Source organism: Cetorhinus maximus, chromosome 13 (genome assembly GCF_964194155.1).
Source record: "Cetorhinus maximus chromosome 13, sCetMax3.hap1.1, whole genome shotgun sequence".
In the NCBI taxonomy this organism is placed as follows: domain Eukaryota; kingdom Metazoa; phylum Chordata; class Chondrichthyes; order Lamniformes; family Cetorhinidae; genus Cetorhinus; species Cetorhinus maximus.
The window spans coordinates 26,039,747-26,063,375 of record NC_135891.1 but is presented as its reverse complement, the minus strand read 5'-3'; the positions used below and the strand labels follow the sequence as shown (position 1 = coordinate 26,063,375).

Below are 23,629 nucleotides of genomic sequence, written 5' to 3'. Positions count from 1 at the left end.
GAGACCTCAGCTATCACTGCCTCCACCTGCTCAACACGTGTCCATGAGGTGATCACCAGATTGCGAACCCGAGCCTACTCCAGAACTAGAACCCACCGAGGTGCATCTATCTGCGCGGGTGGAGGGTGTAGGTCAATGCAGTGACAGGTCTTCATCAGCATCTTCATCTGAGGTTCTCTGGAGGCTGTTTGCTGGAGATCCTCCTTCGCCTTTTCTTGCTGGTGGCTGGAATAGAGAAAAGAGATAATTAGTGATCGACTAGGCAGGCTCCTACACTATAGGCCACTCACAGTGTTTGCCTATGTGTGGCTGGCATATACTGGATGCATCCTTACTGGCTGAGGAGGCTCCATGGGGAGGCTGGTCTTGCTTTCTGTGCAGAAATAATCCCTATCCTCTCCAGCCAGCTCTGGGCCTGTTCCTTGTATGGGGGGGTCCTGAACTTCAAGGTACCCCCTGCCCAAGTCTTTGATCTTTCCCGCCAATTATGGGTGAACTTGTCCCAGATAAAGACAGGTGGATTCACTGTGAGCACTACGGATAAAAGAGCAGTTCAGAAGCACGTATGCCTGCTGTGTGTGCTGTGAGGATGTCATTTGTGCAGGATCTAACATGAGATGGGGATATTAAAGTGGCTGGCAGACATGTAGTGCTGATATCTCATCTGTTGGTCATGTGTGACATCCCTGTGGACTCTAACCCTTAGATGCTTGATGTCCTTATGAGAGTGAGAGTTGGGAGTCAGCTGAAGGTTCATTTACCCTGGCGGAGTGCATCAGATGATTCATTGTTTTCCTGCACTGCAGGGCGGTCCTTTTTTGTTGGCCATGGGCGCTGACCTACCTGGCGGCATCCTCCAAGGCTGGTGTGGTCAGGTGGGTGGACTTCCTGCTCCTATCCTTTTGAAGGAGGACCTCCTGTCTATCCTGCATGGCCTGGAGGAGAATCCCCAGGGAGGAATCGCTGAACCGTGGTGCAGAGGGTTTGTTTCTTTTAAGTGCCATTAAGAACCTGAATACACAATACACCTGACCTGTAGCGTGAATGTGTGTGCAGGTTCCATTTAAATATGGCACCAGGACCTTCAACCCCATGAGGTAATGGCGGGCACACGAATCACTGGCTGCCCTGCCACGAAATTCGATGAGCTCCCCGCTGATGTATAATTCATGAGCTGAAAAACAGAAAATCCGCCCCACCGCCCAGTGGGAATCCTGACTTTCCTGTCTGCCACTGCACTTAGGGTAGAATTTCACGCCCCACAGGCAGGTGCACGCCCGACCCGATCAGGTGTAAAATAGCGCGCGATGATTTCGGCCGAGCTTCCCGACGTCATCGCGCACTCACACTATATTTCAGTCGGCGGGCACGCGCGAGAGTCAATAGCGCGTATGCTGCCAATTAAGAGGCCTATTAAAGCCATTAATGTAGTAATTGACCTGGAATTTTCACTGCCCGTCCAAGGGCGGGATGGGGTTTCCAATATTAATTTTTAAAAATTTAAATGTTTCGGCATCATCAATATGTTTAGGCGAGTGATTCTTATGGGTGGAAATTTTTTTCGCAATTTCGTAATGTTTATTTTTGGCTTTAAAATTCTTCAGCTCTCTGAGTCAGCTCTCTCCCTTCAGGGAGCTTTCATTCAGCGCTCGCACGCGTCTGCGCTGACATCAGCGCTCGTCCTCCTCCCGCCCCCACCCTGGCAGCGCTGAGCCTTTCAGCGCGCGTTTCATGCTGGCTGGCCGTTAATTGGCCAGCCAATGCGGAATCGCGGTCGGGGGGGGCCGATCACGAGCGGAGGCCCGTTTCCCGGCCACTCCCAGACCCGCCCACCGCGCCCGCTCGACAACCCCGAAAATCCTGCCCTTAGTCTCCAGAATGGAAAATTCCTCCCAATGCTTTTGGTTTGAGGAACAGGTTTTACTGTTGCAACCATTATTGCTTCTAATATAGCTGGGATGATAATTCATTCTAAACGTGCTATTGGAAGCTATTTTTCGTATCACGAGAATCAATTGCTAAAAAAACTGTCTTAAATCTGTGCATTTCGTGTTAAAGTTTGTTTTAAAGATAACCCTACCGATAAAACTATTGTAAAAAGAAGTCAAAAAACGCAATAATTCAGTGTTAGGTCTATTCTCTATTGATACATAAAGTTAATACAGTGTTTTATTTTGTGGTTCCAAACTGTTTATCTTTAAGCAATTTTTTCAAAAGACTTCAGGCAATAAAGATTGCCGACTCTTGCCCTAGAAGTGTGCACGAATGATTCATTGATTAATCTTACATTTCCCTTCTGTGGGGAAGTACTTTGCTGCCACCTGGCATTTCACAGAGTGATACAACTGAGATCATAAACTCAGCAGCATGGAGTCTTTGGAATGTTGTGCAATTTCATTACAAGGTGCTTTGTACTGATGCTGTGTGCTCGAACATGCTATGCCACTATGTTGCATTTGAATACTTTGATTTCAAATTCATCATTAATGGCTGTCTTATTGATCAGGGCTATTGCCTTAATTCTATTTCAAAGGCTAGGATCTGGAGTTAGTGGATTTTCTGAAGATTGACACACAGGTACAAAAGCTTCGGCAGACATTCACTCTCTTTGGGAACCATGTCCTGACAGGGCGTTGGCGACCATGGACCTGCATGTTAATCTTGCTTTGGAGGCATGGATCATCTTTGTTGGCGGTACATCCATCCAGTTTGCGAGGCTCTTTAAGAAGATCGTTCTTTGTCTGCCTTGATCTCTTTTACCATCGATCTTTCCCATCAGCATCAGACTTTCTAAATCACAGTTAATGCCTGCCTAACAACAGCCATCAGAAGAATGCACTATAAGCACATTTAGTGTTCCTATCTGAATATATCTTGAAATTCCTTTAGTGAGCTTTGGAAAATTCCACCTGTTGTGGAATAGCAGAAAATTTGTGACTGATACAGAAATTATACTCCTATTTGGGTTTCAAACCTACACTTCCCCATTGCATTACAGTTAGCGACTGAATTTCATTATCTCATACTGGATGATCTGTGAAATTGCCTTTGGTGTGAATTTCTTATATACTGAAAAAATCAAATTAAATCCAAAGCCAGACCTACAGGGTAAAGGCTGTATTTTTTTTCTCTTTTTATGCTGAGTGGTGTCATTTTGTGATGGATCAGAATGGTGTCTTCAAGCAGTGTTGCATGAAAATGTCTCTGAAGTGACAGCTGAGGCACTCTTTATATGGAAGGCTTTGTGTGAAATTTCACTCTTATCTCACTACAGACTACTTATGGAGGTGTTATAAATCAAGGCCTCGTTCTACAGTTTCAGAGCACTGCTGTGATCCAGATTTTGAAATACTGAAAGCTGTTTGGATTAGAATGCCAGTTCAATTTGCAATGCAAGGATTGTGTGAGAGCAGAGCTGAGTGATCAGCTTTTTAGAATGCAGCTTTCATTGTTTGATGAGAGGCTGTCTCATGTAAGTCTGCATTATGACAGCCTAAGAATAATTTATAATATATTTTGACAGCAAGGATTAGAAGAATTCTACTGTCCACCTTCATAAGATGAAGAGCAATTGTAATACATTTCTCAAAAGAAGTAATCTGTTAAAAAAGAATACTGATGTTTGTTTAGATTAATACATTTTTAAAAACCTAAAGTTTGATGTGCTTTCCAAAAGTCTATTGTTACTTTCCATGTAGAGGGATCAATGAACCGTGAATGACCACTCAGAGACAGGGCACATCCTAAACAACCAATTTTAAGCTAACAAAGTTGGTATGTGGATCAGAAAACCTCTCCCCCTCACCTCGTTTCCATCTTACTTGGATTTACTGTTGTCTGAGTGGTACCTCCTATGCAATGTAATCTGTGATGGAATAGTCCCTTTCTTGTTTGTTGGCCTGCAGGGCTGATCATCACCTTTAGAGTTGTATTAACTGTTGGCTTTGGAGCTGCTTTGTTGAAAATAGCTTACACGGGTAGCCTTAGTCCTCAAGAAGCTTCCAGTAGTTTTCTTGTTGGATCTAGCATAATGTTTTTAAATCAGAATTTCTTATTTTTATATAGCACACAAAATGATTAAAGGCTTTCATGATACCAGTTAAGAAATGTCCCATGTTAAAAATGGAAGAAATCCCTATACTTCAGCCATCAGATACAGTAGTTGAGTAAGTTTGTGAGACAATTTTGTTTTCAGAATTGTTGTGGCTTTAATGTGACTAGAATTAATAAACTGACAAAACCACCTTGGTTTCCATCTTTTGCCTCAAAACTAGATTTGATTTGTAGTTTTTCCACTGGAATATGACCAGGTTTAATAGTTTGCTTCTGTAGACTCGTAATGGTGTGTGAAAATCAACAAAATAATTTGTAGGTAACAGAAAATGAAAATTGTAGACAAAACAATATGGGGATAAGTTAATGTCCGTAATTGCAGGAACATTGTAATGCACAAACGTACACGGAAAAATAGCCTTCGTATAGAGTACATTGAACATTAGTGAGCCAACGTTCATATTGAAGTGTGATGGGTGTGTAGTTTGGCCACGGTTGTTACCATTAATAGAACGTGCACTGAAAGTGTATTAATGTTTTCATTAGGTACAGATTAAAAGGACAAAGAAAACTTTTTCAATTAAAATTTCATTATTTCAATTGTCACACCCCTGTCTTGATATAGACATGAGATCCCTTAATTGTTTCTTTTCAAAAAATGCAGCCTTGTTTCTAGTGCATACAATTTGGACCTGAATTCTCTCAGATCTACACTGCATTTAATGGATGATCATAAATAATAAGAAAATTAATGTAGAAGTACAGAACTGTAAATTAATTAAATAGGTATTCACATTCCTAATGGATTTGAAAGCACTATGGTTCTTAACTGAGCCAGAAATTGTGGCTGTACATAGAAGTTGATTGCAAAAATACAGTAAATGTTATCCGGCACTCTACCAAGCGGAATTCTCTACTAATCGGATTTCTCTCCTAATACAAATCGTCACTTTACCAACTGGAAGAACCCTGGAGCCTCCACCTATGTACTGCATTATTTGATACTTTAACTTATTTTAATGTTGAGTATTAGAAGTAAAAGGAATACTATTCCTTTCCTCCTGAGCACTTGCATATTAGTTCACGCTACAAGTATTGGTAATTGGAACTCTCTTTTTACTGCCGCTTTTGAATAACCGGCACCGCCCATTCCCTGTGCATGCCGAGTAATGAAGAGTTTACTGGAGATAGAAATGCAGGTGTACAGGGGAGAATTGTGGTTTTGCAAATGAGCATTTTTATGCACTGAGGCAAACTGTTCTCAGTTCAAGCTATCTTTTAAGTCATTCATGAAAAAGGAAACAGTAGAAAGGACATGAAAGAGTTTTGCCTTAATCCTATCTGAAAAAAGTAATTTATGGTCAATTAGTGACTAGATCTGACAAGTGTGTTATATAGCCTTCTGGCTGCTGATCACAATGCCACTTAAGCCCTTCCAGTGTTCCAAATAAGAAACTCAGTTTACTGAAAGAATATTTTTTCTCAGTAGAAAGATAACACATTTCAACAAAGACCTTTTGTGCAGAAACATTAGGATTAAATATTCTACTTCCTGTTAGGTGTGGTTTTCCAAAATGTAGGCATACCTCTATAGTTCAGCTGTTGTTTTCTAACTAACTGAAGTTGACACTCTGAGCTATCAAACAACATCCTTTCCAGTAAAAAATAATGAGGAAGTATTGCAGAGCAACAGATCCCACACCAGGATATTTTCAAAGTAGAAAGTCTTGTATTAGTTATGAAACAAGATAGTATTATGTCTTTTTTTAAGAATATACTCATGCTGCAGTTACTAGTCTAGACTGGTAGTTTCATTTCTGGTTCCAACCCAGCAAAATACATTCATATGGTCTGTCTCCTACCTGGTCGGAAGCCAGATTAAGCACTTTCAAAACCAATTTGACACTGAACTGGATTTACATTGTCATTGTCTGTTGATGATATTAGTACATTTCAAGTCATAAAACTACATTCTGTTTATCTTCGTGACACACAGTTGTTATTGGAATGTTGGTCACCTAATTTGGTTGTTGTTAAAAACAAAAAGCTAAAAGCTACTGCGGATGCTGGAAATCCAAAACAAAAACAGAATTACCTGGAAAAACTCAGCAGGTCTGGCAGCATCGGTGGAGAAGAAATCAGTTGACGTTTCGAGTCCTCACGACCCTTCGGCAGACTGTTCTGCCGAAGGGTCGTGAGGACTCGAAACGTCAACTGATTTCTTCTCCACCGATGCTGCCAGACCTGCTGAGTTTTTCCAGGTAATTCTGTTTTTGTTTTGGTTGTTGTTAAGTTTGTTCAGCGAAGATCAGTGGCTGTCATGTGGTTTTTCAGATTGCCTTGCTTCTAAGTAGAATGAAAGGTTAAGCCAATATGTAATTTTAACATTCAATGGAAAATCAGATTGGTCGAGGCCCATCAGTTTCCCACCAGGTGAAACAGTTTAAAATGACTTCCCCTAAGTTTCAGTGGAATGTTGATATCACCAGAATGGTGACGTTTTCCTGGAGTCAGTGAGAGTTGCTGTCTTTTGTATTAAAGGATCTTTATTAGCTTTTAGTTAAAAGTAGTTATGACAGATTGTTCTAATTATTCTAATTCATAACCTTTTTCACTTTAGAATTTTGTCTTGCCTGTGGAAGCATAAGAGTCAGCACTTTCCATCCACTGTTTGAAGGTGGTCTGTGTCCTATTTGCAAGGTGAGTGTGTGTAACTTCTGTAATCACATGGATAGTGATATCTACTTTAGTTCATATAAGGCTTTATGCATGAACATTGTCAGGTATATAGCAGATATCTGGAAAGCTTTCTCAAACATGATATGTTTTTTTCCTTTAACTGTTCTAAGGGCTGAGTGACCATTCTTTGTATGAGCCTGCACTAAGTGTTATTGTAGTTAAGCCTAATTCTTTCTTTTTCATTGAATATTCACAACATGCACATTTCCAGCCAGATCTTGAACAGTGATTTCCCCACCTCCTTCTTCCTATGCAGCCCTACGATGCTGAGATTAGGTACAGCATTCTCCCTTCTTGTACTGCTTCCTGGGTTGAAATCAGCCAACAGCGCAGACAAATCTGGAACATTACCACTTTCTACAGCGCATTAAAGACACATGGAGTAAATTTGGGCCTTCACTGCCTGGGCAGTAACTGGCAGTGTGGATATGCCACTCTTTACTGAACTGTGTGATTTCAAATCAATGGAATGAAATTCAGGTGCTTTCAAAAATAGTTAGGTGACCCACGCCTAGGTGGTCAAGACAAATACTTTACCCCGATTCGCCCAGTGAATTATCAGGGCACCTAGTTATTATTGAATCTGCACTAAAATAATACTTATGCCAAAAATTTTCTGAGAAAAAACAGCTTCATGTTTAAAGAAATTATCCTATATGGATAACTTCAGATGCTTACAAATAGATGTTTTGTCTGAAGTAGTTAGTTGTGCATGTTGACATCAAACCATGCTCAACAGATTCCATTCACCAGTGCTGTTATTGGCACTGCAACATCATTAGCATGCATTGCTTCAAAATCAATGGGAAGGATTTTTGAGATGTGGGTTTTCCTGCCCCGCCACCAAAGATTTGGCGGGGAATTCACCCCTGCTGATCACAGCAGCCCCGCAGTCCTTTGGTTGAAGATGACATTTCCGCCCCTCACTCGGCAGAACATAGGAAAATAGGACTTAGGAGCAGGAGTAGGCCAGTCAGCCCTTTGAGCCTGCTCCACCATTTAATAAGTACATGGCTGATCTGGTTGTGGTCTCAATTCCACTTTGCCATCTGCCCCCCCCCATAACCCTTGACTCCCTTGTCTATCAAAAGTCTATCTAACTCTGCCTTGAACAAATTCAATGACCCAGCCTCCACTGCTTTTTGGGGAAGAGAATTCCACATATTAATGACCCTTTGAGAGAATTTTTTTTTCCTCATCTCCATTTTAAATGGGTGACCTCATTCTTAAACTGTCTCTCCCACAAGTGGAAACATCCTCCTGGGTATATACACCATCAAATCCCCCCAGGATCTTCTCTGTTTCAATAAGATCTATATAAGATATATATATAAATGACTTGGATGAAGGGCTGGATGGGATGGTTGCCAAATTTGCTGAGACACAAAGGTAGGAAAGTAAGTTGTGAAGAGGACAAAAGGAGGCTACAAAAAGACATAGATAGGTTAAGTAAGTGGGCAAAGATCTGGCAAATGGAGCATAATGTGGGAAAATGTGAAATTATCTATTTTGGCAGGAAGAATAAAAGAGAAGCATATTATCTAAATGGTGAGAGATTACAGAGCTCTGAAATGCAGAGGGATCTGGGTGTCTTAGTGTATGAATCGCAAAAGGCTAGTATGCAGGTACAGCAAGTAATTAAGAAAGCTAATAGAATGTTATAATTTATTGCGAGGGGAATTGAATACAAAAGTAGAGGGGTTATGCGTCAGTTATTCAGAGCACTAGTGAGACCACATCTGGAGTACTGTGTACAGTATTGGTCACGTTATTTAAGGAAGGATGTAAATGAGTTGGAAGTAGTTCAGAGAAGGTTTACCAGACTAATACCTGGAATGGCCGGGTTGTCTTATGAGGAAAGGTTGGACAGGCTAGGCTTGTATCTACTGGAGTTTAGAAGGGTAAGAGGCAACTTGGTTGAAACGTATAAGATCCTGAGGGGTCTTGACAGGGTGGAAATGCAGAGGATGCAGAGGGAGAATCTAGTACTAGGGGTCACTGTTTAAAAATAAGGGATCATCCATTTAAAAAGGAGATGATGTGACATTTTTTCTCTGAGGGCTGTGAGTCTTTGGAAAACTCTACCTGAAAAGGCGGTGGAAATGGAGTCTTTGAATATTTTTAAGGCAGAGGTGGATAGATTCTTGGTATACAAGGGGGTGATAGGATTTTGGGGGTAGGTGGGATGCAGATTTGAGGTTACTATCAGATCAGTCATGATCTTATTAAATGGCGGAGCAGGCTTGAGGGGCAAAATGGCCTTCTCCTGCTCCTTGTTTGTATGTAAGATCACCTCTCATTCTTCCAAACTCCAATGGGTATAGGCCCAACTTGTTCAACCTTTCTTCATAAGATAAGCCCCTCATTCCAGGAATGAGCTGACTGAACTTTCTCTGTACTGCTTCTAATACAATTATATCTTTTTCCAAATAAAAAGACCAAAACTGTACACAGTATTGCAGGTGCAATCTCATCAAAGCCTTGTACAGCTGCAGTAAAACTTTCCTAGTTTTATATTCCATTCCCCTTGCAATAAGTGCCAATGTTCCATTTGCCTTCCTAATCACTTGCTGTACCTGTAGCATACTAACTTTTTGCGATTCATGTTTCAGGACATCCAGATCTCTCTGTACCACCGGGTTCTGCAATCCCTCTCCATTTAAATAGTATACTGCTTTTCTATTCTTCCTGCCAAAGTGGACAAGTTCACATTTTCCCACATCATACTTCATCTTCAAAATTCTTGCTCACTCACTCAATCTTTCTATATCCCTTTGCAAACTCTTTACCTCCCCTTAACAACTTACTTTCCTACCTACCTTGGTGTCATCTGCAAATTTAGCTACCATACATTCGGTCCCTTCATCCAAATCATTGATGTAGATTGTAAATAGTTGAGGCTCCAGCACTGATCCCTGTGGCACTCCACTAGTTTTAGCTTGCCAACCTGAAAAAGCCCCAGTTATCCCTACTTTCTGCTTCCTGTTAGTTAACCAATCCTCTATCCATGCTAATATGTTAACCCCCTGCACCATATAATCTTATTTTGTGTAGTAACGTTTGATGTGGTACCTTATCAAATGCCTTCTGGAAATCCAAGTATACCACACTACAGGTTCCCCTTTTCCAGCTTTCTTGTTACTTCCTCAGAAAACTCTAATAAATTAGTTAAACATGATTTCCCTTTCACAATCCCATGTTGACTCTGCCTGCTCAAATTATGATTTTCTAAGTATACTGCTATAACCTCCTTGATAATGGATTCTAGCAACTCCCCTATGACAGATGTTAGATGTGGAAGTCCCATCTGAGAGAGCTGCCAGCCAGCAGTGGCAGCAGGAGCCAGGATTGGGACTACAAGCAGTCCCTAGATTCTAAGTCCCGGAATCCTGGACCAGGCACATGCAGGAGGTCTCATGGTGGGGGGAGGAGGTGAGGCATGGCGGGTTGGGGGAGAGGGTGGGGGTGGGGTTTGGGTAGGGAGCACCCATGGGGAGCAGACCTCGGGGTGGGGGGGAAGGGTGGGGGGTGGAAATGTGGTGCACCCAATGTGGAAAGGGGGCCCATGAGGGAAGCGCAAAACCCCTCTCACCCGAGGCCTAAGCAGGGTGACCTGCCGGGCTTCCCCCTTGCCCTTGAACTCCTCCTGCCAACCTCAAAATTGAGGTTAGGAGCACTAATTGGCCATTTAAGGGCCTCAGTTGTGGACAGGACGATGGGAAGGCCACCTGGGGAATTTTACATCCATGGGCGGGATGAGGTTTCCAAAAGCAAATAAAAACTTTAATTTTTCATAAATAACATGTTCCTGCTCATGTGACAGAGTCACACGAGGGGACATGATTTATAACATCTATCAAATCTTTAATTTTTTTTTCAAATCGGTTCATCTCCCTGAGGCAGGGAGCTGCCTCAGGGAGGTTATGTAGTGTGCACGCATGAAGGTCGCACTCGCCCGGCTCGCGTTCCTCCTCCCGCCTGCACAGGCAGCACTCAGCTCGCTGCCGCTCGCGTTTCACGCTGGGTGGGCCTTAATTGGCCCGTCAGTGTGAAATCACCTTCTGGGCCCGATCGCGGGTGGCAGTCAGCTTTCCAATCGCCTCTGCCCGATCCCGCCGTGCCAAATTCTGCCCTTGGTTTCTAAGACTACATTCAAAAATCTCCTATAACTAATAGTTTTTGCTAATGCTAGTTGCATTTTTTACTTTGAATATTATCAGCGCACGTACTGCACGGAAATAAAATTCCTGTTATTATACCAAACATATTCAACTCACAAGCATCATTCTGCAATGATCTAAGTGACAGTGATGATCACAATGTTGTAAATACAGCAAACCTGATCTTGCCATTGGATTTTTCTGCGAGGAAAACAGTGGTGCAACATGAAACTCTCAGGAAGTTATGAAATGGCACAAATGATGGCTGAAGTTTTTAGCTATAATTTCCTGGGAATTTTGCATTGCGAAGGAGGCCATGTGACGTACATAAGTTATTACAATGGAGCAACTCTCCACATAATTCTGGGTAATGGTGCAGCGAGACATGGCCCCAGTCTGGCACACTATACACTGTGACAGACACAAAAGCAGAATGGTGCAGTATTTGAGGCTTATGGTTAAACCATCTGAGATGGTTGCTAAATGTATGAAATTGCCAGAAGGAATTTCTGAAACAAAAGATATTTTTTTCCTCCTCCCTTCCCCACCAGCTTTCTCAGACTTTTGTTTTTGCTGAAACTTCTCTGGGGTACAATTGTGTGGACACTAAGCACTCACAAATGCCTCGTTCAAGCAACTATTTGTCATTGTGAGTCTAGGTCATGAGTGTAGCAGGCTATTCATCTGTTTGGGGGAGTGATAGGGGGTAAAGGGTGCAGTTGGACAGGATATCCTGATCAGTTTCCTCCTCCTTAACACAAGGGCACTGAGGCCAACTATAGCTCCTATAGCTGCCTGGTCAAAATGACAGATCTGAAATTTAACCTGGGTTAAATTTCTTTTGGTATGTATACAATTAGCTATTTATTCACTGTCATAACCTGCTGAATAATCTGGAAAAAAAGATAAGCTTGAAAATAACACATTGGAGGAGGAAGAAGGAGAAGATGGGAATAAGAATTAATTTCTAACTTAATTTTAATGTCATTGTGCCTTCTGACTTTAACATTGTGCCCTATGCAAAGATCTTGAGACTTATTTTCAAATGAGTACAATTCTAACCTCAGTTCTCAGTTGTTAAAAATGTGGTGATAGTGGGCAGAATTTTCCGGCTGATGTGCGGGTGGCTTGGCTCGGACATCAGCGCGCAAAATGTCGCGTGCCGACGTCAGCGCGCAGCATCGCGATATTTCGGTTGCCGGGCGCCCTCAGTTCGCCCGCCATTAATTGAAGGGCTTGTTAAGGCCCTTACCTTGCCAATTGTCCAAGATTTTGAGGGGCCCGTGCGAACTTCGGGTTGGCGCACGGGCCCAACGGGCAGGTGGGTAGGTGATTATTTAAGAAAACATTTGCAATGTCAGGATATGTGGACTCAGAGGGGTTGTTCATGTTTTACATGAAGTTATAATTGATGAAAGTGTTTAAAATTTGCCTGTGTGATTGTTAGTAGTTCTCATCGATGTCCAAGAGGTTTTTGTGTAAAGTGAAAGCATCCTGCAGACAGCATTCTTTTTCAGCCTTGCAGCTTTCCGGAGGCCTCCATTTAGCCTGGGGCTATGGGTTCTGACCTCTCCAGTGGAGGCAGCTCCCCTGAGGAGGAAGGGAAGGATAGAATCAGGAGGAGACCAGGACTGAACAATCAGCCTCCAGGGGAGCCACCTTTGGGTGTCCAGGCGCAGGCACAAGGGGCGCAGGGACAAGAGGTTGTCCAAGGTGCAAGGGGCCGCAGACAACGCCACTATCCTGCTGCCAGGGTATACAGGCGGCAAAGCAACTACCTCAATATGACTGAGGTGCAGTGTCGAAGGAGGCTCCAACTCTCCAGGGAGACAGTCAACTATATCTGTCAGATGATTGGCCCTGAGATCTCCCCTAACTGTGTGGGTGGGCACCCCATGCCAGTGGCTCTGAAGGTCACAGCTGCCCTCCACTTCTATGCCTCTGGCTCCTTCCAGGGCTCGGTGGGTGATCTTTGCGCTGTCTCCCAATCAGCTGTGCACACTTGTGTCAAGCAAGTTACAGACGTTCTGTTCAGACGGGCATTGACCTTCATCTACTTCCGCTGCGACCAGGCAAGCCAGGCACAGCGGGCCAGAGGCTTCTCGGCCATTGCTGGCTTCCTCCGCGTCCAGGGTGCAATAGACTGTACACATGTGGCCATCAAGGCACCAGCAGGTGAGCCCGGTGCCTTCGTCAACAGGAAGAGCTTCCACTCCATGAACGTGCAGATAGTGTGTGATCACAGGATGCAGATTCTACAAGTCTGTGCAAGGTACCCAGGCAGCTCCCACAACGCCTACATCCTCAGACACTCCCAGGTGCCGGGGCTCTTCAGTGCTCCGGTTCGGCTGGATGGTTGGCTGCTGGGTGACAAGGTCTATCCCCTCAGAAGGTGGCTCATGACGCCTCTCCGCCATCCAAGAGCAGAAGCTGAGGAACGCTACAATAGGAGCTAGGGCACCACAAGGGCTGTGGTGGAGAGAGCCATCGGTCTTCTCAAGGTGCGCTTCTGTTGCCTTGACCGCTCAGGGGGCGCACTCCAGTACCCCCCAGATCGCGTCTCTCTGATAGCGGTAGTATGCTGCGCCCTGTACAATCTTGTGCTGGAAAGGGGGGATGGAATTGACGATGAAGACCTTGATGCTCTGGATGAGGCTGCACATGATGAATCCAGCAGTGCCTCAGAGGATGAGGAAGCACAGGGTGATGATGAGGGGCAGAACGATGACTCGCGTTTACACCAAGGAGGCAGGGACACCCGGGACAATTTTATCCAAAGAACCTTCAGCTAGCTCCACACACATGGATCAGCAGGAGCAGCATTGCCTGGAACTTCCATACGTGGCACTTAGGTGCTACATCTTTCACCTTATCAGCTGCAAATAAGGGCTTAGTACAGAAACATCAATGTCCACTCAAACACTCATGATAATTATGTGAAAAAGAAAAAAGCACCACAATGAAAAGACCCTCAGCCATGGTAACAAAGGTGGACTTTATTGTGTCCAAAATTAAAGCACACATGATTATTTCACAATGACAGAAAAATGGGCCCCTATTCTAAGGCCAACACAAAATCACCAGTGACATACCCAGGGAGTGCCTAAGGCGCCTTATGCTTATGTTTCCGGGTGCTACGTCTAGGTGCCGCCCCATCACTCAGAGTGGCTTGTGAGACAGCCTGCTGACTCTGCTGTCCTATTGGCCAAGATGACCTTGGCGGGCGTCCTCTGGCCCATAGAGCCTGTGATGGCCCCGCCTGGGAGGGAGTGGCCAGTTCCAGAACTGGCAGCTCCCCAGTTGTTGCAGCCTCAAAAGAAGAAACGTTGACTGGCAGAGGGGCGGAGGAGCTGCTGCCCTCATCCGGAGCGCCCTGAGAGGAGCTCGCAGCAACACCAGGCAGCTGCTGCGCCAATGTGAGGTCACATTAGACCTCCCTGCTCACTGCAGATGCATGGTCACTGAGTGCCGGCGCTTGGTGTCCACAACATCTCCCACAATGGGAAAGACCACCTGTGGTCAGTACCGCTATGAGGGCTTGCAGGTCAGAGCGTAACCCAATCATATTTTGATCCTTTCGGTTAAAGCCCCTCTCTATGAAAGTCGCCAATCTCTCATTGAAGGAAGCCTGAAGCTCTACCCTGAGGGCAGAATCTTCACGTGCACTCTGCCTAGACTCCTCTGTCGCAGAGAGCAACTGAACCACTCCCTCATGCAACCCTGCCAGATGCAAACGCACTTCCTGCCACCTGTCCTGCAGCTGCTGCAATGGGAACAACTCCAGAGGCACGTCATCAGTGCCGGACTCAGCATGTGCCTCGTCCCCTGCAGCCCTCCGGCTGCTGGAGCCATCAGCACTCTCTGCCCCTACCATCTCCTCCAGCGATCGTGATGTGCCCTCTCCACTGTGACCCGGGTCACTAGCCGACGGTAAAGTCCCCACCGAAGTGTGTGTGTCTGCGCTGGTGCCTGGCTGGCTGAAATGATGTGCACCAAGTTGTACATGTTGCCCCTCAGGTGTGGAGGAGGGGCTGCGGTGTGGACGTGTGGGTCGCTCTGGTGGCGATGCTGAAATTAACAACAAGGACAGTGCATCAGTTAGCGTTCATTCACTTCAACATTTCATCCCTTTCCCCCCCAGCCTCATAAGTCGCTCACCCTTAAAGACCCTAAGGAGAAGAACATTGGTGAGGTGGAAATGAGTCAAGACGAGCCCCACCCATTAAACGCACATGCAGACAGGCTGGTCAGATGGCCTCATGAATGCCACATGGCTTGTTATGAACCATAGGAGTGGGAGAGTGCAGGGGTACCTGATGTGGATGCATTGTTGCATGGATAGTTGCGGGTCTGAGGAAACATCTCAAGCAGTTGTGACGTTTTCCGCTGAACACAGGAGATTAAGAGGTCATGTTATTGCCCTTCATTCTGTAAGGAGGGGCATAGACCGGGTGGCCAGAAGGCAACATTTCCCCTTGGCGCAGGAATGAGTAACGTGGTGGCATTCATCTAAGTTGAGTGCCATGATGTTCACAGCTGAGGTGCTGAGGACCTTTTGGACAAAGTAATGTGGCTGAAAGGGTGCAGGAGGTCCCAAGCCCCCAAAAAGGAATAAGTCTTTGGCTGTGCAGCAGCGATCCAATGGCATGTTAGACCATGGTGATAGGGGTCACAAATGGGATAAGGTGACTTTTGAAGGTGGTGGAGACGTTATTCCTCAAGGGGTCAAGGGTCCCTCCTGTATGACCCAAACGTCAGAATGTCTCAGCCTGTGAATGAGCATTGTTGCAGCATTAACGATTGCAGCAACCATCAGTGGATTGGATGGTGTGCAGACAGAGTGGATGGGACTGTGGACCTCAAATATCTGCCCACTGGACCCCAGCCTCACCGCCCTGGCCCCCTGCCTCCTGCCCAGCTCCATGGCCTGCTCCTCGAATGGTGTGAGGCGCTGGAGGAGGGCGCACCCACCTCCAGTCCTCAGGTGCTCCCAGGCATTGTGGTTACTTATTGCCTGTAAAACAGAGAAGAGGATTTATTGGGGCAGCTCGCTCATGTACTCTGCATGCGCACGCCACATCCCAACCACAGTGGCCCATCTGAGGCCTCCAGCGGCTCCTGTCCACACTACTAGTGATGAGTCCCCAGAAGATAGTACAGCTGGTCTCAGCCCCCTCCCCCAACGGTCCCCTTGGACACATTCGGCGTCCATCACTTTGAATAGCACACGGGTCCTAGTGCCCATGTAAAGGAGGAGCAAATAGGTGTGGTGCCGATGCCAGCAGATGGGACTTGCCCAAAAGACCTTGAGGCAACCCTTGGACCATCTCATTACCATCAATATGACATGTGTTGGAGTCTGAGTATGTGTCTACCGGCCTCCCCTGCAATCGGCCGCCCGCCTGACCAACAAACGTAAAAGTCTGGCCAGTGTGTTCCAGTTCACTGAAGGAGTCCGAGTCACTGTAGTAACATGCACTTTTACATGCATGTTGTAGTCTGGAGCTATGGATAGTGATGGTAGCGGTTAGAATTGTACTAATTTGAAAATAAGTCTCAAGAACTTTGCATAGGGCGCAATGTTAAAATTAGAAGGCACAATGACATTGAAATTTTAAAAAATTAGACCCTTGGTTTCCAGTTATCAAAAATAGATTGTTTTGTTAAATTGTATAATTTTACATCTAATTTGCTTACCTGAGTTTCTTTTAAAGTAGGTAAATATTGTCAAATATTTTAGAAAATAGAATGACCTGCTCACTGTCAGGCAGTTAATGTTAATTTTGAACTTAAAAGTTCATAAATAACTACCTTGTTAAAAGCATTGAATGAGTAATTAATGAGTAACTAGCTCAACTCAAACACTCTAAACATGGACAAAGATTTGAATCTGAACTTCTGTAAGCTACGAGTAAGAATCAAAATATTGCAGATGCTGGAAATCTGACACAAAAACACAAAATGTTGGAAGTACACAAAGGTCAGTCAGCATTAGTGGAGAAAGCCAACAAGTTAACATTTCAGGTTAGACCCTTCCTTTTGGAATGTGTTAACTTGTCTGTTGTCTCCACAGATGCGGACTAACCTGCTGTGTGTTTCTAACATTGTTTGAATTTTATGCATAAGTTATTTTTGGCCCCAAATTTGAACTATGGGGCAGACAGGCAAGTCTTAACCTTAGTTAAAAACTCACCCACTTTGGGATAAAAGATACTGGCAGTATTTTAACTTTGGACCTTATTTAAATCCCCCCCCCCCCCCCCCCCGCCCCGGCTGATTCCCATCCATTCCAAGCAGTAAGTCAGTTGGAAGTGGTGCAGATTCACGCAGCCCGGGGGCAGTTGCTGAGCAGTTAAGTCCTTGAGGTCAGTTGCCAGGATAATGGGGAGTAAGGGAGTTGCTGTCACAAGCGCAAGAGAAGCCTAATATGTGTGAGGCACAGAAGAACATACCTGCTACTCCTAGTCCCACGAAGATGTTTTTAAAATATTTGAAAGTTAACTTTTTGGGCCTCTTCTGTCCTCATCCAGTTCTGTGCTGGGCTGGCCTGCTAATATGCTGACTGAGGTTTCCCACTTGGGCCTCCTAATAAAAATTGCAGTTGGGTCCCAATGTCGTCATTGTATATGCTAAAAAGGGACCCACTGGCTTTGGGCAGATGTCCCTTCCAACTGTGCAGAAGAGCACATAAGTGAACTAGGGATTTTAACTGCCCACCTGCCCAGTTTTCACTGGGCTGGTAAGGTTAAAATTACTCCATTGTTTCTAAGTGATTTAATTGAGTTACTTGTCATGCATTTCAGCCCTTGCAAATATTACAGATGGTGGTGAGCCAAGAATGCAAGCAAACTTTAAAAGTATGAGTCAGAATTACATTCATGTTTCATTTATATACTGTATTGGAAGACAACACCACAACATCAAATTTTTAAATTATTTATTTTACTGGGGTTTTCCTCAATCAGTCACAAATGTTGCCAATATGGTGATCTTTCTGTAAATGTGAATGCAATTTCCAATTAGTTTGTCACAGGCCTACAAAATGCTAAACAATTCTTCAATTTCTTCAAAATGTACTAGAGTTTTACTTGAATTTCATTCCAAATTTTCTCTACCTCATTGTGGTCTTTCACATGGTCGATCGCACTATCTCCACCAATGCCTTTCCTTTGTTAACCAGTTTAGTAGATTGCCCTCACTGTACTCCTGCTTACCCAATGCTTTACTAGCTTTGTTTTTTTTTTGGAAAGCTCAAAGAGACGAGACTGTTTTGAGCATGTACCATTTGTCGCTTTAGTGAAATCTCCGAAAGTTTACTTAATGTCATCATTGTGGCACATTGTGGAAGGGACAAAAATATCTGATGTATGTGTTGTAACAAATGTTCCATAATATAGGAGTGATGAATTCAAATTCAAAATGCTTTATAGATGGTTTGGTAAGGTTGCTAAGCTCTCCAATCAAGTTCTGTCCCTGCCACAGCACTGAAACAGTGCTAACCAAAGTCACAGATGACATCCTGTGTGATTATGGTACATTATCCTGCTTCATCCTTTTCAGCGTCCTAGTAGTCTTTGAAATGGTCACTCACATTGTCTTCCACCAATGCCTTTCCTCTGATATCCAGCTCAGTGGGATTGCTCTGGCTTGACTTTCCTTTTACCTATCTAATTGGAGACAGAGCATCTGCAGTAGTTATTTCTATTCATGCATCCACACTCCTACTTCCAGAGTTCCTTAAGGATCTGACTCTCTGACCTCCTCCTCTTTCTCTTGGCAACATCATCTGCAGGCGTGGGGTAAGCTTCCACATGTATGTTCACAATGCCCAGCTCTAGCTCTCTCAATCTATGCACTGCAGGTCTTGTCAGACTGCTTGTCTAATGTCTTGGGTAACAGCTTCTCTGACGCACAGGCAATATCATTGGTTCCTTTATGCGTTAATTAAATGCAATAAATGTGCTTTACATTAGTTAAATATGTTTTTGAGCACAGATGATTACAGTTGACAATTTAAACCTTACATTCACCCATGAAAGTAGTTGGCATTTTGTGTGTCTGTGTGTAGTCCTTTGTGAGGTAATCATTTGTTGGTATGTTGCAGGATATCTACCTGGAGACATCATATATGTATGACGATGATGGCTACCAATCGTACTGTACTGTGTGCTGTGGTGGGCGAGAGGTATTGCTATGTGGGAATGCAAACTGTTGCAGGTACGGTGGTTGTATGAACTCTGAAATTGTGGTTTATAAAATATTAGCAGTATCACAATTTTTGAGTTTTTATGCTAGATATTTCCTTGGGGTCAGCATCACTGGCCTCTTTGGCTACATGGCCCCTACAATCTGGAGTGCACTTCTTTTCTGCCCGATACCTAGTTAAAATTATAGCATGACCCAGAGATCATGACAAAGACCCCTTTAGCCAGCACAATGACTACTGAAATATACTCCTTGCAGCCACATAGATTCTGCTCTTTTTACAGACGGTGGAGTCAATAGCTACTCTACCAAAGTGTTACACAGGTTTCGTACCAATAACTGGATTATTTACATAAGACACATGAGGGAATAGTATTCAACTTAATTCAGTGAGAATATGTTTTTTTACACTCCGTGGCATAAGAAAACAATAAATATACAACTTGCATTCTTTTCAAACACAGGCCCTAAGATCGATGACCATTTACTCTGGCTAAGCTAGATCAGGCTTTAAAGTACAACAACTTGCATTTATAAAGTGCTTTTAACATAGTATTAAAAATACACAGCATTTTGCTGCCAATGGCAAAATCCATATAACCCTGGTAAGTGCTGTAATTCTGATATTTTTGAGGAGCCTTTTGGATAGGGAGGGGGTGGTGTTTTGCATTCAGGAAATCCGAAAGACCGGTCCCTGACGAATTTAACAACAGGTTTTGATTAACATTTTTTTGTCTCTATTTCCTGAAGACAGCCAGCCAGATTGAATATAATGTAAATATAATTGAAATACAATTAACATATGGGGATGGGCAGAGATTGGAAATAATGGGGAAAGATTGGAAACTGAAGTGGGAGATTGCAAAGAAAGGCTGGGAGATTGGGAGTTATCGGGGAGATCAGTAGCCACAGTCAGGGAGTGCGGAGGAGGGAGGGTGAGATCGGAATAATCAAGGTAGAGTAGAGTGGGGATTGCAAGGATCGTCAGTTGGAGATTCTGGCTTGGGGGATACAGTCCAATCACAAGTAGTCTGGGCTGGTACTTTAAATATTATGAAGCCCCAAGCCTCAATGCTGTTCAACGTTTTGAATTAATGCTGCGTTTCCCAAACCTCAGCCTCTACCAACAAATGCCACTGTTCTGATGGATCCTGCACATAGCGTTTGGCCTGGAGTAGCCTAAGGCCCTTCTCAGAGTCAGTTCGATGACCTTTAGCCAAGATGAGCCAAATGTCCTCTTTAATCTCTGTCTATGTTGGCAAATGCTCGAAGTTCATCGCACAATTTCTTTTCTGCTAGTGTTTATTTATTAATTTTCTAGCTACTGTTATTCTGTGATTCTGGTGTTCATCAGATAGTGAATCATTCTACAACTTATAAGACAAATCGCACTGTTGCATTCAAAGAGACTTACTAGGAAGAAATGAAAGAATGGCCCTCACTACTATGTGGGTCTTTCTGGGATGAAGGGAGACTGGCAGAATAATGGGAAGGATTCTCTTCTGTCGAAAGAAGCAGGTTACTTGTAGGGATCCATGGAAATGTGAAGGGATTAATACTTTCAGAACTTTTGGTTAAGAGCTGATTGCAGTTATCCACATGTCTGCATTCAGACTAAACCGTCTGTATACACAGTGGCCAGAAAAAGGATAGGCCAAATTGCCACTCCACTCCTAATTTCTTACCTTAGATTGGAGCTATGTATTTCTCGCCCAGACCTCAGACTTGTGCCTGCTGAGAAATGTTGAGCGTACTGATTCTGGGATCCTTCCCTCGGAGTGTAGGCGTATTGGGGGAAGCAAAGCCACACCCTCTTTTTACAACACTAGCTGCCGTATTTTGGATAATTTGGATAGTTTAAGTGTCCCAGCATTTTGACAAACATTGGAGAGAAGGTAAGTGTATAAGGTAAGTGGGTAAGGGCGTAGGGTGAATTGGCTGGTGAAGGGGGAGGGTTGGGTGGGTTAGTTGGGTGGTCGGGGTTTTGGGGGGTAGTCGAGGGTGGGGTGTAGTCAGGTGGCCGGGGGATAGTGGATGGGGGAGGTGGTGCGGGTTAGTCAGGGGCTCGGATGTGTTGGGTAATCAGGAGTGTCATTTGTATAATTACCCTGGAATTAGAACTGGTTTTAATCCTTCCAACTTTTTCTGGGTAACTATTCTGGTAAGTAAGTCAGAACCATCCAAAGTCTAGGGTTTAATTGGAGATTCGGATGGTTCCAGGCGGAGGGCAATTGCCCAACAGAAGCTGAAACTTCCCGGGCAATTCCCATATAGTCAGTGTGTGGGAACTTCCAAGGGGCCCTCCAACATATCTTCTGGGATGCCTCCGGGGTATGACCATCTGGAGATCTGGGCCGATGTCTTTGCTATGGAACTCTTTTAGGGTGTATCATTATCTGCCTTTTTTTTATTTTTTGCATCTTTAACAGTTCTCCTCTAATAATTTCAAGAAATAGTTATCTTTCTTAAGTTAATATCATTAGTGTAGCTGGAAGGATTAATTTAACAAAGAGGAATAAATATATTGTAAGAAACTTGCCGCATAATGTTCTACCTGGTTCTCCACAACCCAGGATTGTGGTTGAATTGGCACCCATGAGCTTCTCTTTCTGTTTATATTTAATGATCTAAAGGCGTGGTCAGTTTGTGATGTCTCTCTCACCCATGATCCAAGCTAAACAAATAACAATTAAAAACAGCTTCAATTTCACATAGCAGTCAGCATTTGTTCTGTCAGCTAAACCATTCCACCCTGCCAATTCCATCCTTTTCACACTCCATTGAATAAAGGAACCATTTTTTGCCCAAACAGTTTCTTATAATTCAGGCTTTTCAAGTAAAAACACAGAAGACTTGGTGCATGATTATTTTCCTTTGTGTCAAATGTATGGATTTACTCTGAATAAATTTCCAATTTGCATACCAGCACATCCAATATGGTTGACATTTTAAGCGATTGTCTGAAATTTCTAAACATTTCATCAACCATTACTCTGCTGCCTAAACTGAAGCTCCATACATTAACCAATTCAAATGCTGTACCTTCTAATTTTAGGTCCTTTGCAACCACTGTAAAGTTGTGCTGATCCAAACTTGATACTATCAAATCCTAACTTGCACTAAATTCAATTCATCTAACACCTCTGTGTTTGCTGACCTATGATGGCTTTCAGTCTGACAACACTTCAGTTGTAAAATTCTAAACCTTGTCTTAAAATCCCTCCATGACCTTGCCCTTTCCTTACTCTGTAATGTCCTCCAGCCCTACAATTCTGAGTTCCCTGCACTCCTCCAATTCTGGACTCTTGCACATCCCAATTTTCTTTGCTCCACCATTGGTAGTTCTGCCTTCAGCTATCTAGGCCCTAAGCTCTGGAATTCCCTCCCTAAATCTCTCCACCTCTCAAACTCTTTCTCCTCCTTGAAGATGCTCGTTAAAATACCCCTATTTGTTTCTGCTCTTGATCACCTGTCTTAATATTCTCCGGCTCGCTAGCTGGTGAGACTCCCACATCACCTATTTTTGGGAAGGCCTACTGCATGTTGTGCCACTCAGGCACTTGAAAGGCCTTCCCCTGGAATTAAAGAACTTGGGGTGGGGGGGTGGGGTGGAAATCCCACCTGTCGAGAACTGCTGATCAATGGCGAGTCCCCTCACCCACTGCTGGGTTAATATTTGCAGCAGTGGGATGAGTTCCTTGTGAGCATTAATTGCCCACATTGAGCCTCAATTGGCGACAGTGCAGGATTGCTGTCAATGAGTTGTCCTACCATGGCCTTAATCGGGGTGGAGGTGCGAACGTGGCGTGGTCCCCACCTACCACTCTCCTACAGATTAAATGCCCCACCTCCACCAAACTTACCATAGGGAGGGCACAAGATTCCATCCTTGGGATGTTTTTCTACAATAAAGATGCTATATAAATGCAAGTTGTTCTAGCTTTGCCTTTTCATTCTGTAGCTTTCTGTCTTTCTGACATGTGAAGAACATTCTTAACTCTTTTTGACCCTGTCATTCAATATATTCATTCAGTGTATTTTCTCTCAGCCCTATAGGTTCCCACAAAGCTTCTCCAAAACCTCACCCAGTTTGGATAGAAATGTACACAGTAACATGTGACTCATCCTTTAGTTCTGCTCCCCATCTGGAAAGTGACTCACCTTCACTTGCCCAGCCATGACTGTAACTTATTGTGTGCAATCACTTAGCTCAACACCTCTTTAGTTTTCATGTCAATGGAATCGATTTGCTGAGAAATCAGTGATGTGCAAATATTAAACTGATGGATTTTCTCTCTCATGACTGATAAGGAGAAGATTCAGTATAAGAGGGCTCCTTTGTTCTACATCATTCTTTGTTAAGTACTTACCATTTCCAAGGCATATTTCAAAAGCATCCATCTCCTGTAGCCAATATTTGTGGATTATATGCAAATATAAATTATGTGTATTTTCACTAAAAGTCATCAAAA

At 43.8% G+C, this 23,629-nt stretch overlaps 1 protein-coding gene across 3 annotated transcripts in view; it reads left to right on the top strand.

The window, feature by feature from the left end:
- The window catches only part of LOC144688497 (DNA (cytosine-5)-methyltransferase 3B-like), a 338,320-nt gene that overhangs the window by 211,759 nt on the left and 102,932 nt on the right, over positions 1-23,629 (top strand). For all 3 annotated transcript variants that reach the window (XM_078555140.1, XM_078555141.1, XM_078555142.1), the window contains 2 exons: positions 6,674-6,753; positions 19,057-19,169. In XM_078555140.1, coding sequence (XP_078411266.1) covers positions 6,674-6,753; positions 19,057-19,169 — 193 coding nt within the window. The remainder of the gene's footprint in view (positions 1-6,673; positions 6,754-19,056; positions 19,170-23,629) is intronic.